Raw genomic sequence first — 16,056 nt, 5'->3', positions numbered from 1 at the left:
ATAAAAAATTTGATTTGCCTTTAGAACCAAAACAATCACCAAGCAATTTTTTCACATTTTTTTTAAGAAACGGAGCAATTTTCTGAGCAGCTGGAATGTCCAGTCGCTTAATAAAAAAATTGTTTAGGTTAATGCGCTCGTAAAGACATGCAAAAGTAAGTATATTATGTATGTACGAGGTGGCGCAAAATTTGTCCATTTTTGATCTTGAATAACTTTTTTACTAAATAAAAATTGGCAGAGTGTCTAAATCCTCGGATGGGATTACTAATTTTACGCCACCGTATGTATGTGTACAGTCGTTGAAAAAACTTAAGGACGATTCGGTACTCCTCCAAAATTTTGTAAATAATATAATATAAATAATAAGAAATTAATAAATAGCTAAAAAATCGGGATCCCAATATTTCGGCATTGACATTTTATTTATGCATATTTTTTTGACGAAATAAATAAATAATAGTAAATAAATAAATTTGTTAAAAAATATTTCGGGATTAACATCTTATTCATGCATATTTTTCGACTAAGTAAATAAATAATAATAAATAAGTGAATGTGTTCAAAAATCGGAATCCCGATATTTCGGGATTGATATCTTATTTATGCATATTTTTTGACTAAATAAGTAAATAATAATAAATAAATAAATTTGTTCAAAAACCGGGACCCCGAAATTTCGCAATTGACATCTTACTTATGCATACAAATAAGCGCATACAAATTTTCTTGTACCCAATTCTTTTAAAAGCGCTGCTAACGCAGTGGGCTACTCTTCCTTTAAATCAAAGAATTAACCACTTTGAAATTTATTACGATTGCATACGATAAACTCTTCTTTGAGCGTTCACTCTTCATTACAGTACTTCTGTTGGCACATAATGTCAATCGATACAGTCACTTGTACCAAAAGCAGAAGGAACTCGTTCGTTAAACGTGTTCGCTTATGAGAGCAGTCCTCAAGGAGAGCTTTTACTGCACTTATAATTCCAAAGCTAGTTGAATATTATATTGCTGAAATATACATAAATGTTCTTCTTTAATGAATTAAATAATTTTAAAACCATAATTGCTTACAATATAAGTTTTAGCTACATGAGTTTTTATCATGAGAAATATATATGTATATATAAGTATTATATAATTGGCGCTTACACCTTTTTCGGGTGTTTGGCCGAGCTCTTTGTCCTGTCTTTGACGTGCGTCTTGATGCTGTTCCACAAGTGGTAGTGAATATCTTTCTTTAATTTTTACGGAATTTCGAATTTTTCTTAATTATATTGAATTTTACAGAATTCGGAAAAAAATTATCTCCAGCACAAATCCCGTAATTACGGTATTGGTATCAGCATTTTGGGATTACAATAACAGTATACATCTCTAATAAAATTTGGCATACAAATTGTTATAAGCACGTAGTTACAGGTCCAACGCAGGTGCATCGACGATACTTTGCGCCGCGTAGCCCAAGAAGAACTTGCAAAAAAAAGGTTTGGTTTGACAGCTAGACGACTAAGGTCACTGGGCGCTCCTTTCTTCGACAGCCTGGTGCAGTGCGCCAACCTAAATCCAATCAATCTTCTCCATTATATCAACAGCTCAGGCTGGCTGTAGATATCTGCCTGGTGGAGGTCTCATAATGGTATAAAAACGGCGCTTTTGTGCTACTTGAGGAGTGACTGCGTTTGTATATAAATACCATTAAACCAATAAATTGTCACACTTGCATAGACGTCTTTTATATATATAAAAGGCGCAGGGGACTCATAAACTCAGCTTCGCTTACAATTGACACCCTACTCGAAAAGTACCGAATAAAAAGTAGCTCATTCATACTATACTTCATTTCATATATTCATACTTAAGTATATATATACATATATATATATATATATATATATCTGCATATATATGTGAGTATACATATTCTATCCATTAGCTTCTGAAAAATGTATATTTGCGCATTGAAAATAAATTTATGTAACACCGAAGGCCCTAGTAGCCAGTGTGATAATTTAGTTAGGGTTATATTGTATACGAGTATATCCCCTATAAATAATAATAACGATTAATAAATATTATAGGAATTTAGTGCGCAGGACTTTTTCCTATTTTTCGAACGCCATTCATACATGTAATTTATATACATATATATTAACTTTTTAAAAAATAACTCGTATGCCAGTTGAATATTAGAAATCAATTTTCTTCTACTTTAACTCTTTCAGCTGGAATGGCTTCAAATTTGCGCCAACTATTTTTTGTGCTGCATTTCTTAAGCGCCCAAGCGACTCAAGCTTTCCTCTATATCATACTTCACAAAGGCTTAAATATGATATCTGCCATAGTAACGGCTTATAATTTCATTTTCCTTACAATCGTTTCTTATTTCGGTTATGTGTTGAGTTGTCTACATATTTTCGCTTTTTTCTTCGAATTAACCAATTAAGCGTCAGTTCACTAAAAAACTCTATTTCCAACTGATATAAAACTCCATATGCAGGTATTTATCGAAATGTGGTAATGCTTGGCGGTAGATTTTTACTACTAACTACTTGTTGTTGAAAATTTTATTACACGATTGCTGCTGCTCAGGGATATTTAGGCTGCCGCATACGAGTAAATTGTTAAGTCATATACTAAATAGAATTGCGCATTAGTTGTTTGGGAAAATTACGCATACGCCCTGTCGGCCGTTAACTTGTAAGGAAAATACCATAGTTTTACATTATACGCATAAACTGTTTGCAAAGCAATTAATTGAATTTCGAATAACTATTTACATAGCTGATAGTTAATTATAAACTGTGCGCTCTAAACATCCCTCTTGGAGTTCCTTATTGCGCTGATACCATAAAACAATAAAGCGTGGCTGTTTCAATCACTTAATGCAGTACATGCCAATTTCCGCTTAAGTAATATTTAAATAAATACTGCATAAGCACAAACACCACAATTGCTATTTTCATCAATCATATATTTAATTAGGCGTAAATACGTGTATAAATAAGTATGTATATACATAAGTATATATATATATATATATACATAAGAATGTATCTTGCCCGCTATGCGCATACTATAAATTGATCACTTGGCATTAATTTTAAGTCATCACTATCAGAAGGAATTACTATTAGTGATGTCATCTAATTTCTATACAAATAAATTATTAAATTCACTGATTTGATTTCAAGAGATTTCTAAACGAATTTACTAAAAATTTACGATTGCAGCGCGCGTGTATTATAAAAATCAATCAGAAATTTGCCAAAATCACTAACAGGCAATAAAAATGCTTAGAGTATTAACTTTTATAAAGAAACTAAAATAATTTTCGCACCTTCAATGATGGATGCCAGTGCTGATATGATTAATGAATAAAAATGCATTATTTATATTTGGCAGCAAAGAATTTTGTTGTACTGACGCACACGCCTCTATCGCACGTCCCCTGACATGTGTGTGATATGTATCTAAGTATATAAAGCAAAATTGCTTTGTCCATTTGCGCGCCACTTTATCAACTGCGGCCTATAGCACACATACATACATAGTAGATGTGTGCCAATCTGGTTGTGATTGATTGGCGCGAATCCGCGATTTGATATCATGATGTAAATATTTATGTACGTATGCACACAAGTACTAACAATTTATTTTACTGTCTCCAATTGAAATAAACTTGTTTTTTTTCTTCAATTTTGCGCCATTGATTAGAATGCGTAAATTTCCGCGTTAATTCTCAATGAGCGCAGATGGTTGAGTGGCAAATTGCTTTGGTACGAAACTAGTCCAAAATCGGTTGAAAAGGTTGAGTCGTGGGTACCTGAGCGTACGTACTTGGCGTATTCGAAACAATTTGAAAAATAAAATATATCCAAAAAAAATTAAATCTATTCAAAAAATAAATAAAAAACTAAAATTATTTGCCTGGGTTTTGGTTTAGAAGACATACATCAATTAATCTTTTAATTATTAAATTTAACTCGACATAATTTCCCTCTTACATACTGTTAAAAGTTTTAAATTTTTTTTACACTGAATAAACTTATGCGCCCGCCGTAGCCAAATGGGTTGGGGCGTGATTACCATTCGCAGTTCACAGAGAGATCGTTGGTTCGAATCTCGGTGAAACACCAAAATTAAGAAAAACATTTTTTTAACAGCGGTCGCCCCTCGGCAGGCAATAGCAAACCTCCGAGTGTATTTCTGCCATGAAAAAGCTCCTCATAAAAATATCTGCCGTTCGGAGTCGGCATGAAACTGTAGGTCCCTCCATTTGTGGAACAACATCAAGACGCACACCACAAATAGGAGGAGGAGCTCGGCCAAACACCCAAAAAGGGTGTACGCGCCAATTATATACATATACTAACACACGTATGTCGAATCCTTCATCATTTTCAACTCAAAGGAATGTTTCTGCAACATTTTTCTTTTTTTTATATATTTCTTTTTTTATGTTTTATTTTGTTCTTATATTTTATTTATATAAAATCTTATAAGTATAAATTAATATGGCAACTCTGCCCAGAATTTTCATCATTTTGAGGTCTAAGAAATATATCTACAAAGAGTTTTCCTTATATTTTTTAATTAAACTCTTCTTAGTATAAATTAATGTGGCAACCCTGCCCCGAATTATTAACAATTTAATCACTTCGAAGTCAAAATAATATATCTACAAAATTTTCCTTAAATTTTTTTATTACTTAAACTCAAATTTTTTCTTTATTTATTTTTATTATTTGAACTCTTATAAGCATAAAGAATTTGGCAACCCGGAACAGAATTATTAATTAATCACGCTCAAGTCAATGGAATATATTTGCAAAGTTGTTTTCTTACATTTTATAATTAAACTCTTCTTAGTATAAATGAATGTGGCAACCCTGCCCCGAATTATTAACAATTTAATCACTTCGAACTTAAAATAATATATCTACAAAATTTTCCTTTATTTTTTTTATTACTTAAACTCAAATTTTTTCTTTATTTATTTTTATTTTCTTTATTTCTTTTTTATGATTTAAACTTTTATAAGCATAAAAAATGTGACAACCCTGAATATAATTATTAACAATTCAATCACGCTCAAGTCAAAGGAATATATTTGTAAAGTTTTTTCCTTATATTTTTATGTAAGCCCTTAAGAGTATAAATTAATGTGGCAACCCTATCCAGAATAATAAAAATTTAATCACGCTCAAGTCGTAAAATAGATCTGCAAAACTTTTCTTTGTTTTTTAATTTACTCAACCCCTTGTGGGTACGAATTAACGTGGCAACCCTGCCATTATTATCGAAAATTTAATCAATTATAAGTCAAAGGAATGTATTTTCAAAATTTGTCTTTTTTTATTACTTATAGCCATATATGCAATATATAATTTAGTTTGGCAGCCCTGAACAGAATTATTAACATTTTTATCATTTTGAGGTCAAAGAAATATTTCTTTTGCGTATAAAATAATGTGGCAACCCTGCCCAGAGCTATTATCAATTTATGACTTTACAACTAAAGTTAATTATTTTCCACTATTTTTTAGTTGGATGCATTTGTAGCAAGATTTTTTACAATTTTTGTTTCCAAACATACGTGACCAGTATATTTATTAAGTTTGTACTCTAAATAAATATACCTATATGCTACCCTTTGCCAACCTTATTCATAAAAACGAGAAATTTTCACATACCAAAGTCAAAAAATGTATTAATAAAAAGTATTAAACTAAAAATTGTTCATTAAGAAACAGCGTGGCAACCCTATACTAGCAAAGCTACAAATATTAAATATTATCCATTTAATGAAAAAATTTACTCCAATTTTTATTTTTCCCTTTTTTCTCTCTCTTTTTATCGTATATATAGCAACCATAATAATGTTGTATCAAGAAGAAATATAGTTATTTACCTCTTCCCGTTTTTCACCAGCTAATCGTTAAAGTCTGTAAAGGGTTTCATAATACAAATGTGAAAAATTATTTTCCCAAATATAAACACTAGTGACCCAGCATATTATCGTGTCATTAGACAGGAAAATGCCATCAATACGTTAACTAACGCTCGATAAAATTGATTACTACGACAGACTAGACAAAACGTGGCCGTAACAAATTTAATGAGCTTTAATATTTTAAAGGTTTGAAACGAAGCGAGGGAGTTTTGTAAAGTAAATAAATGGTTGTAATGTTCACTTTCCTTCAAATTTTAAAGAAGGTTTCATCTGAGTTAAACTAAAATAAGTAGACTTGATCTAACAACTGATCTTGCCATTGAACCTGAAACAGACATAAATCCGAGCTACACTAACAAAAACGTTAAATAGAGCTTTTATTTATGGCTTCTAGCTAGAAAAGCCCAAATTAAGCGCTTTTGAGAATGAAATTTGCAGATCATGAAAATTGATCGCGAATGTAAGCAAATAAGGCATTGATTTTGGTATTTGTCTTTCTTTTGGAAATTTTCTGATAGCTTGATTTTTCAATAGTTTTTTGCTGTAATTTTTTGATTGTTTTTTCTTCTTCAATGATGTTCTACTTAGGCATACCAAATATATTTAATTAAAAAAATTTTTAATATAATTCATTTTAAAAATTAAAAACGGAAAAAAATGTAAAAATTTTATTTAAATAAAAATATATTTTTTTTGTTTACCAATTCCGATCATTTCTAAAATAGGCGCTGATATGGTTTTTTTTTTTTTTTGTAATTTCAGAGAGTTTGCCTTTTCTTATTTGTTTTTAATCTCACACTCGAAAAACCCTTGTTATTGTTTTAATTGATTTTTACTGATTCGCAAAATTGGATGAAAAGAATTTCTTTTGTCTTTTGGTAAAAAAAAATGTTATAAAAAAAATTTTGTTAAAATAATTTTTATCCTTTTTTATTAAACATTTTTTTTTATAAAATTTAATAATAAACATAAAATTATTTTTTATTAAAATCAATAGAATCAATCAATTTTTAAATTTGTTGTTTTCTATTAATTTTTGATTAAAAAGAATTTATAAAAAAAATTTCATGAAAAAATTGTCTGCCTAATTTTTAAATTTTCTGTTTTTATTACAAAATATTTTTTATAAAATTGAATATTTTAATTTAATTTAATTAAAATAAAAAATATAATAATATATATAAAATATAAATTTTTTTTTATTAAAATTAATTGAATGAGCCAAAGGATAATATAGATTGGATTAGACTGATTTGAGGTTTGCACTTCGATCTTATGGTTTTTTGCACCCTCCACTCGTCACAGTAACTCATCCAGGCCCAGATCCCATATTAAACTTAAGATGACTCAAACTTCTCCAAAAGAAATGTAAAAAATTTTTGTGTTCGCAAAGTAAATATTTATGCCACTTCTCATTGCTTTCAGTATTCGTAATAGTTTTCATGCTAGATTTTTTCGTAAATTTTTAATAATAAAAACATCATACATACATCAGAGCTCTACAATTTGTACGAAACTAACAAAAATTAAACAAAGCTCAAAAAATCCCATCAAAAATTTCATTTTTTTAAATTAATTAGAATATTTAGAAAAATTCTGGGTAAGCAGTTTTGTAGCCCATTAAATTTTAGTAAGGGAGAATGGGGAGTTGTGAGACGGGTTTTGTTTTTGGACCCGTATTACTCAAAATCTTAATATTCTGCATATGTCAACGATGGAATCTTTAGTCAATGAATACTGGAAGCTATTGGTATGGCCTATTTAACAAAACTACAATTTCCCTTAAAATTAAAATTGTATATAATAATATAAAATATAATACAAAATACAAAAATGTGGGGAGTTGTGAGACACCATGGTTTAAATCAATAAAAATGACTTATTTTAGTTGTTAGTTCTTTATTAAGATGAAAAATAAAAAAGAAAAGACAATTGTTATAAAAAAGTGTATAAAAAATGCAATGCCATCAATCTGATGATTCGCAGTGAGAACATGTATAATAACCAGTTCGTAAATTGGCACACTTTAGGTGCACAGCTCGATCGCATACATTGCAATGAATGGAGTTTTTTCTGCTTAACTTTAAAAGCGGAAAAACAATAAAAACTCAAATTTAACCAAAAATTTCATGATATATGTACAAACAATGCATGAATATTGCGAGGTACTTATGAAAGATGCGTTAAAACGTCGAAAAAAACGGTGTCTCACAACTCCCCACATTTGTTGTCTTACAACTCCCCAAATCGTTTTTTTTATAAATGGCCGCGTAGTCATAAACACATCGAACGTTGCCCAAGTGAATGTGTAAATTCAAAGCTAATAGGACAATTAATAACTAGTATATATTAACATTTGCAATTTGCTTCAACAACTGATCGAATGTATCGCAAAACAAATGATGAAATAAACTTACCGAGAAATTCCAAAACACAGTAACTGGAGAGGCGCGTCGAATGCGTGTAAATATGACCAATGCTAGCTGAAAAGTGAGATCTCATCGAGAACACTTGTTAACACTTAAAATCGAATGTAAACAAATGAATAATGCCGAACGGTAACAATGTCTCACAACTCCCTATGTCTCACAACTCCCCATTCTCCCCTATAATAAAGTGCAAGAGTGAAGTCGCTCAAAAATCGCGTGGATTTTTGAAAATTTTTTTGCATACGATGTTGAGAATTTCCTTCCATATGAAAGACTTTCGAACATGTATGTTTGTATATGTGTATGTTGTTCCTATTACTTAAATTTTAAATACCATGAATAACTGTTAATAAACTGTCGTTTTAAACGCTTATTTATTGCTAGCACATATTATAATTAGACACAAAAATAAACAGCAAAACAAACAACAAAGCAAAAAGAAAGACACAAATACAACATACAACATGTGTATAAACACATGAATGCCTTTCATTGAAGGGGCGCTAATATCATTAACAACTACAATATTTTACTAGTACGTACCTACATACGTGTCAATAGTAACAACAACAAAAATTGTCAATAAATTATTATTATTATTATTGCATGTATTTACTATTTACATATCAGTGTAACTATTTTGCATTACATACAAATGTAATAACAACAAGTCTGTACAGCGCAAGTGCTTATCATAGGTTCGCGGCCAGAGTTGTTGTGGTTGGTCTAGTGCATAGTGAATGAGTTCACTGTGATGAGTGTGTAGAGTGATGAGTGGATAGAGTGACAAGAGTGCAGTACCGTTGAGTGAGGTGTGATCGAGAGCGACTGAGCGTAGAGTTGGTGACCGGCTGCTCACACGCTTCAATTGGTAAATGCGTGTGAATGTGTGTGCATTTCGCGCAGGGGAGTACTAACTGTAATCAGCCACACACTAACCGCCGTAAAAAGTAAATACCTAATATATACGTGGGTGCGTAAGTGTGTTATGCTGCTTATTATATAATTTATGACAATTTGTTTTCAAGTCTCTTCCTCTCAATGTCAATATTTTGGGGGATATGTGCTGATATTTGTTTATAATACTTATATAGTATATACATTTTTTTCAATTTCGTTCTTAATTTTTCTTTCCGCTAGTGAGACTTGTTAACACCTTAAATGTTTTTTGTAACAAAATCATATAAGTATTGGTATATTTATAAAAACTAATTTAAATTTCATTTAGTAACTCAGTCATGCCACTTCGATAGGGCCGTTAAAGTCAATGATAACGATTTCTAAGGTAATTCAATAACTGCACGCTGCCGTTAAAAGTGATTGATGATATGCAAATTTGGACTTTTAATTATTTTTTAAATAATTATGATTTTGGAATATTCAAATGTAATCAGTGTCAGCAAAAAAAGTATTGTAAATGCTTTGATTAAACGCATGCTCATTTAATTGATTAAAAACAAAAGATATTTAAATTTTTTAGTTTAATTAAAAAAGCATTATTTATTTTTATAAAAAAAATATTTTAGTAATAGAAAAAAGCAAATTTAAAAATTATATAGTTTTTTTAATTCATGCAATTGATTAGAAAAAAAAATACTTTTATTCATTTATGGAATAACATCACGACGCATACCCACAAAATTTCATAAAATATTATTTTATATTATATTATATTATAAAAAAAAATTGTAATAAAAAATTGATTAGAAAATTTTTTTAATTCAATTTTTATACAACATTTTTTAATCAATTTTTTTTTTAATCATCAAAATCATCAAAATTAGCTAAATTCCTTTTTTCCAATGTCGAAGTAGTTCACATATTTTTACTTAATTTTTAAATGTTTCACTCAATTGAGCATCGATATTTATGGAAATTCTAAAAGTCACTCAATTTTGTATTCCATTTGTTTATGAGTTTCTTAATCTCTGCTTACCACCATCGCTTTCAATAAATATAATACGCTTTTAAAACATCATAAATTCTACATACTTTGAAAATATTCAATTCATTCAAATTGTGAATCGAAATTCTCTGAATTGAGTAGTGGCGTAAAAACTTTGCGAACTCCATTTTTTTTTTTTTTATCCTTACACTATTGAGCCTTTGGGGCAGTTTGAAATCTCTTTCGGGGTAGTTCACATATTTTTATTTCATTTTTAAATTCTTCATTCAGTCGTTAGTTGATGTATGTAAAAATCTTAGAAGTCACTCAATTCTATACTCAATCATTCAGTTCATTTAAGAGTTTTTTCACTCATACATATCACTCTAACTATTTCAGTTCGTTGTGTCATCACTTAAGAAATAAATAAATTTTTAGTCCACATTTTTTCACAGAATTCTTTCAACATTCCTTGAACACTTTTTAGCTGTTGCATGGCCAACATGGCTGAATTAGAGATATCTTATAATAGTTACGATATTTTTATTTAATTTTCAAAATTTTCACTTAATTGAAAATCGATATTTATGAAAATTCTAAAAGTCCCTCAATTTTACGCTCATTCATTAAGTTTGCTTATGAGGCTTTTAATTCGTACATGCCATTTAATTTTTTACATCAGTGATATTTGAGAAAAAAATATATATTTATTATTCAAGTGGCTTCGAGTGCACTCACTCATTTATTTACTTTCTGAGTATATAAGTTTTTTCATAACATTTATCGCTATCATTAAGTAAATTACGAACAACAGAAATAAGAAAATGTTACTCAAACAATTTTACTCAAAATTTTACTCATTCAATTTATTATACTCAAAATTTTACTGACTCAATTTATCATTCAAATATATATTTTTTTCTCAAATATCACTGATTTACATCAGTTGGCTTCGAGCCAGCTCACTCAAAATTTTACTCACTCAATTATTAGCCCACTTTACAAAGCCACTCACTTTACACTAAATTGTGTTTAGTATAAAAATTAAAATTTTTAATCTATAGAGATTTCTTACTAAGCTGAAAGAAACCAATTCTACATAACATTTAGACTCAATAACGCAACACAAAGCGTTGGCAAGTGCGCTGAGTAAAATGCCATATTGGGCGCAACAGTTCACTTAACTCAAAATGCATTCAGTTTCAATTGGCCGTCTCTAGACTCATGTGGTTGCCTGAAGTCTGCGCCTACTCTTCAATCGAGAGTTAAAACTTTCATTCTTTGTGTATTACCTTTTTGATAGAACAAATGTGCTGATTAATGTTCCAATAAGCAATTGAATTCCGTAAGAAGAGTTTCCTGTCACGTAGTCAAAATCAACCAAACACCTATTTGACTACCCTGAAGCATTCATATTTATTTATTTAATTAAAAACAGGCCTGCCATTATACTCGTATCAGCAAGCGCCTAGTTTGAAAAATAATGGCACGCCTGACGTCAGTAAACATTCCACTAGGCCCACTTCAGCCATTTCCTTGAAAAAATCACTTTGAATTAAAATTAAACAAACGGATACTAAAGTAGTATAAATATATGTATGTACCCGATCTCTAAATCATAAACTGAAAGCCTTTCAAACTAGAAATAAAGCGCAAAAAAATTTCTCCCCACAAACCAAAATCGCCTGAGAATGCATTCTTCCGCACTAGCTCTAAATGCCACAGATATAAGTTTTCTTTTGTTTTAGTGCATATTACACTTCATAATGTTTGGACAACGCCAATTGCACTCGTAAAAAACCGACAAACGGATATTTAATGAAGGCTAATTGGCTTGATGTGATATAGCAATATTTACATAGTTCTGTTTGTGAACTGATTTTCTCGTTCCGCTTTTATGGGAATAACATTTCACTATTCTTGCGCGAGCTCTATATTGAACAGGTGTTAGTTTTGTGTTCAAGGAAATTGTAAATTTTATTTTATTTGATGGGTGTCTACTAAAACTTTGCTGGGATATGTAAAATAAAAATGCAGTGGGGGACTCGCTGTTGTGCGACGAATAGCGTTGTGATTGCCTTCTTGTATTGAACGATTTTTTGATTTTTTTTTTTTAATATTTTTCTCAACTTCACTCATTTAATTTGAAATAATTGTTTGCTAATTTTCTCTCCTCTCCATTTCTTTACAGATCATAATGAAACGTTTCTGGAACAAACTTTCCATTATATTGAATATGTTCTAAATGAGCCATTGACGCGTGCGTCCACGGAGTGCGAGACAGATGACACCAGTTCACCGTTAGATGAGTTCCCTGAATATTTTACATGTAAGTGGAAAAAAGAGGAGACATACAAAAACTAATAATAATAGTACTAAAAGGTAAACTAAAATTTAGTGACATTAGCATAAGAAAAAAGTACAAGTAAAGTTCAGTAGATGGCGCATGTAGAGTCCTTCACTTTTTAGAAAATAAAAGCTACTCAAATCCAAAAACGCGCTTATCGAAAATAGTCACTTAAAATTTTTTCTTACTCCTTCTCCTTTCTTCTCCTACTTATTTTTTCCTTTTCTTATATTTCTTACCCATTTCGATCTTCAAATTTAACTGTTATAAAATTTTGTATAATTTAGATAAATTTTGAAAGCTCAAAAGCCTTCGAATAATTTTTACTCATTTTCCACCTTCAAATTCCACTTTTACACAATTTCGTATAATTTAAATAATTTTTTAAAGCTCAAAAACTTGCGAAAAATTTTTATTCATTTTTCTTTTATCCATTTCTACCTTCAATTTTCACTTTTATAAAATTTTGTACAATTTCGATAAATTTTGAGAGCTCAAAAGCTTGCGAATATTTTTTACTTATTTATCTCTTATCCATTTTTACTTTCAAATTTCACTTTTATAAAGTTTTGTAAATTTTAGATAAATTTTGAAAGCTCAAAAGCTTGCCAATAATGTTTACTAATTTTTCTCTTACACATTTATACCTTCCAATTTCATTTAAAAAAATTAAAATTTGGATACTTTGGAAGCTCAAAAGCTTTCGAAGAATTTTACTATACTTTTTTATATATTAGCAACATTTTTATACTCTCATTTAAACTCACTTATACGTTTAAAGGAAGCTTTGTAAAAGTATTGTAAATATGTTTTTAGTCTATAGAAAAACAGCATAAAAGCTTGTTAGAAATTTTTATTTCCATATATTATTTGAAAATGGCGAAAGTTCTTTGTAAAAGCTTTTTGTTATGTGCGAATTTTAAAAGCTTGAAGCATAAAAATTAGTATCTTTGAATTTTTTCATAGTCTACATACATATTTTTGGTGTGATAGTAACATCTCAAACATCTCAAAGCTGCATTAATTTATATGTAAACCTCATTTCATAACACAGCTCACAGTATTTCAATATTTTACTACCAGGTAAAAATATTTGCTGTTCATTTCGTTGAAATGTTCGCTATCCATTAATCAATCTGTCAACAATAAACAATCTAGATATTTTTTTGTATTTTTTTTTCAAAATTTAAAATAATAATAAAAAATTATTAAAATACAGAATTTGATTCCTCGGTCCCCTTCGATAGAACATCTCTTGAATGATAGTGAAAATAACTCATTGTGTTGTGATTATATTGACGGGTTCCGATAATTTTTTTTTTGTTTGCTTTACCTCATAGGCAGAAAATATTATTATCTACTTTTCAATTATTTTGGTTCTTACACTTATCAAAATTAATAACTTCTCACTAATTACAAGTAGTCTTCGGAGTACGTCAAGATTTCATAATCATTGATGCCAGCTATGAATTCGTGGTAATTTTTTTTTTATCGATTTAAGTGAATAGGCGTTGACGTTACCTATTTAGTATGTAAGTGTTATATCATACATGTGAAACAACTTGTGGCAGCTCGAATGAAAGTAAACCGTAATTTTCGATGGTATCTTTCCTTCATTAAACGCCTGGGTGCAAAAAATTAATTTTTAGTAAATATTTTTTAAACGATTTTCCGCACTTAGAGCACTACAAATATGCACAAATATCATTTGTGATGTCAGTAAATTTTTTTTTTATCCATTATTCATTCATTAATAATTTCAAATTCTCATACTAATCCACTCACTTTTCCCCCTCTTTACACTAACAGTGGATCAGCTGCGTCAAGGCTGGGTCGTGCTGCACGTCTTTGCCGCCGTCTACTTATTCATCCTGCTCGCCATCATTTGCAATGATTATTTCCTGCCCACCGTCGAGTGCATATGTGAAGACTTGAATTTATCCAAAGATGTCGCCGCTGCCACTTTCATGGCCACCGCCACCTCAATGCCTGAATTCTTCACGAATACGATTAGTACGCTAATAACCGACTCAGATTTGGGTTTGGGCACGATTATTGGCTCGCTGATGTTCAATACATTGGGAGTGGCTGCCTTAGCGGCGTTATGCATAAAAAAGGTAAAATATAATATAGGGCCCGCCATCTATCGTTACGGATTTGAACTAGGTATTATTTGAAGAATGGTAACACTTAGCTGTCATCTGATTTGACAGAAAATTAGTTTTATTCTTCCGTTGAACGAAAATGGTTGTGTATACGCTCAAAGAACGCTGGGAAATATTGCGACATTACTTTGAAAATCATGGTAATGTTGCAGAATGTGTACGAAAATTACGTACGGCAATGGGAAGAAGAAAAGCACCGAATGAAGCGTATGTGCGTTACTTTGCGAAAAAAGTAAGAGAAACTGGGTTGCTTATTGACAAACCAACGCGTGACCGACCAAAAACCGTGCGTACACCCGAAAATATTGCTGCTGTGGCCGAGAGTGTTCGTGAATCCCCAGGAACATCAGTTCACCGTCGTTCTTAACGCATACAATCGAAAATGTGTTGAAAAATTGGACCGATCGTATGGGATGATACATGGCTAGCCGAGGCAGCCATATGAATGAAGTTGTGTTCCATCATTAACCGGAAGGATTGTGCTTCAAAATAAAAAAAAACAGTTTTGAAAAATATTGAGTAGTTTCTTTTTTAAAGCATTTTTAATTCCGTAAAGTTATATGGCGGACCCTGTATAATACTTGCTTTAGCGTTAACATGGCGTATACGTAACTAACTCTCTTTCTCTTATATTCCTCTCTTTCCCATATATTCCTCTCGCCCAGCCCGTACAACTCGATTGGTGGCCCATAGCACGTGATTGTGTCATCTACATGTTTAATACGGTTGTTCTCATTGTACTCGCCTGGGGTGGGTATGTCAGCTTCACCGAATCCTGCATCATGATGGGTTTTCTCATTTTCTATTATACGCTCACCTTTAATAACAACAAATTTATGCCTGCCATACGCGTTTTCGTAGAGGATAAGCTGAACTGTTGTTTATCTAAGCGATATGGTAAGTGCAATACTAAATATTTTTAAATAATTAAAAATAATAATAATTTAATTTACATACATACATCTTTTTTGAAATATTAATAGTTTTTAAATTTTGAAAATTTACTTTTTTAAATGCTAAATATTAAAACTTAAAAAAGTTATATTAAAATTTTTAATAGTTTTTGAAAAAAAAAAAATTTGAAATTCTGAATTTGTTATGAAAAACGTGTAATATGATTTAAATTTAGTTTTCAGACGACTTTACAAGTCAAACTCCCGAAAAAGTTCGCAATATAATTTATTTTCTCAAAAAAAATTTCTAACAATTTTAAAAATCAAAGTTTTCAAATAAAAAAAAAAATTTTTATTCTCAAATTTTAAATTATTTTT

General features: G+C 30.2%; 1 protein-coding gene across 2 annotated transcripts in view; it reads left to right on the top strand.

The window, feature by feature from the left end:
- The window catches only part of LOC128858952 (sodium/potassium/calcium exchanger 4), a 66,365-nt gene that overhangs the window by 42,856 nt on the left and 7,453 nt on the right, over positions 1–16,056 (top strand). For both annotated transcript variants that reach the window (XM_054095566.1, XM_054095567.1), the window contains 3 exons: positions 12,465–12,602; positions 14,430–14,737; positions 15,451–15,682. In XM_054095566.1, the coding sequence (XP_053951541.1) occupies positions 12,465–12,602; positions 14,430–14,737; positions 15,451–15,682 (678 nt within the window). The remainder of the gene's footprint in view (positions 1–12,464; positions 12,603–14,429; positions 14,738–15,450; positions 15,683–16,056) is intronic.

The sequence above is a fragment of the Anastrepha ludens genome, chromosome 3 (assembly GCF_028408465.1).
Source record: "Anastrepha ludens isolate Willacy chromosome 3, idAnaLude1.1, whole genome shotgun sequence".
Classification (NCBI taxonomy): Eukaryota; Metazoa; Arthropoda; class Insecta; order Diptera; family Tephritidae; genus Anastrepha; species Anastrepha ludens.
Note: the sequence above shows the minus strand (reverse complement) of the source record. Positions and strands in the feature narration are given on the sequence as shown.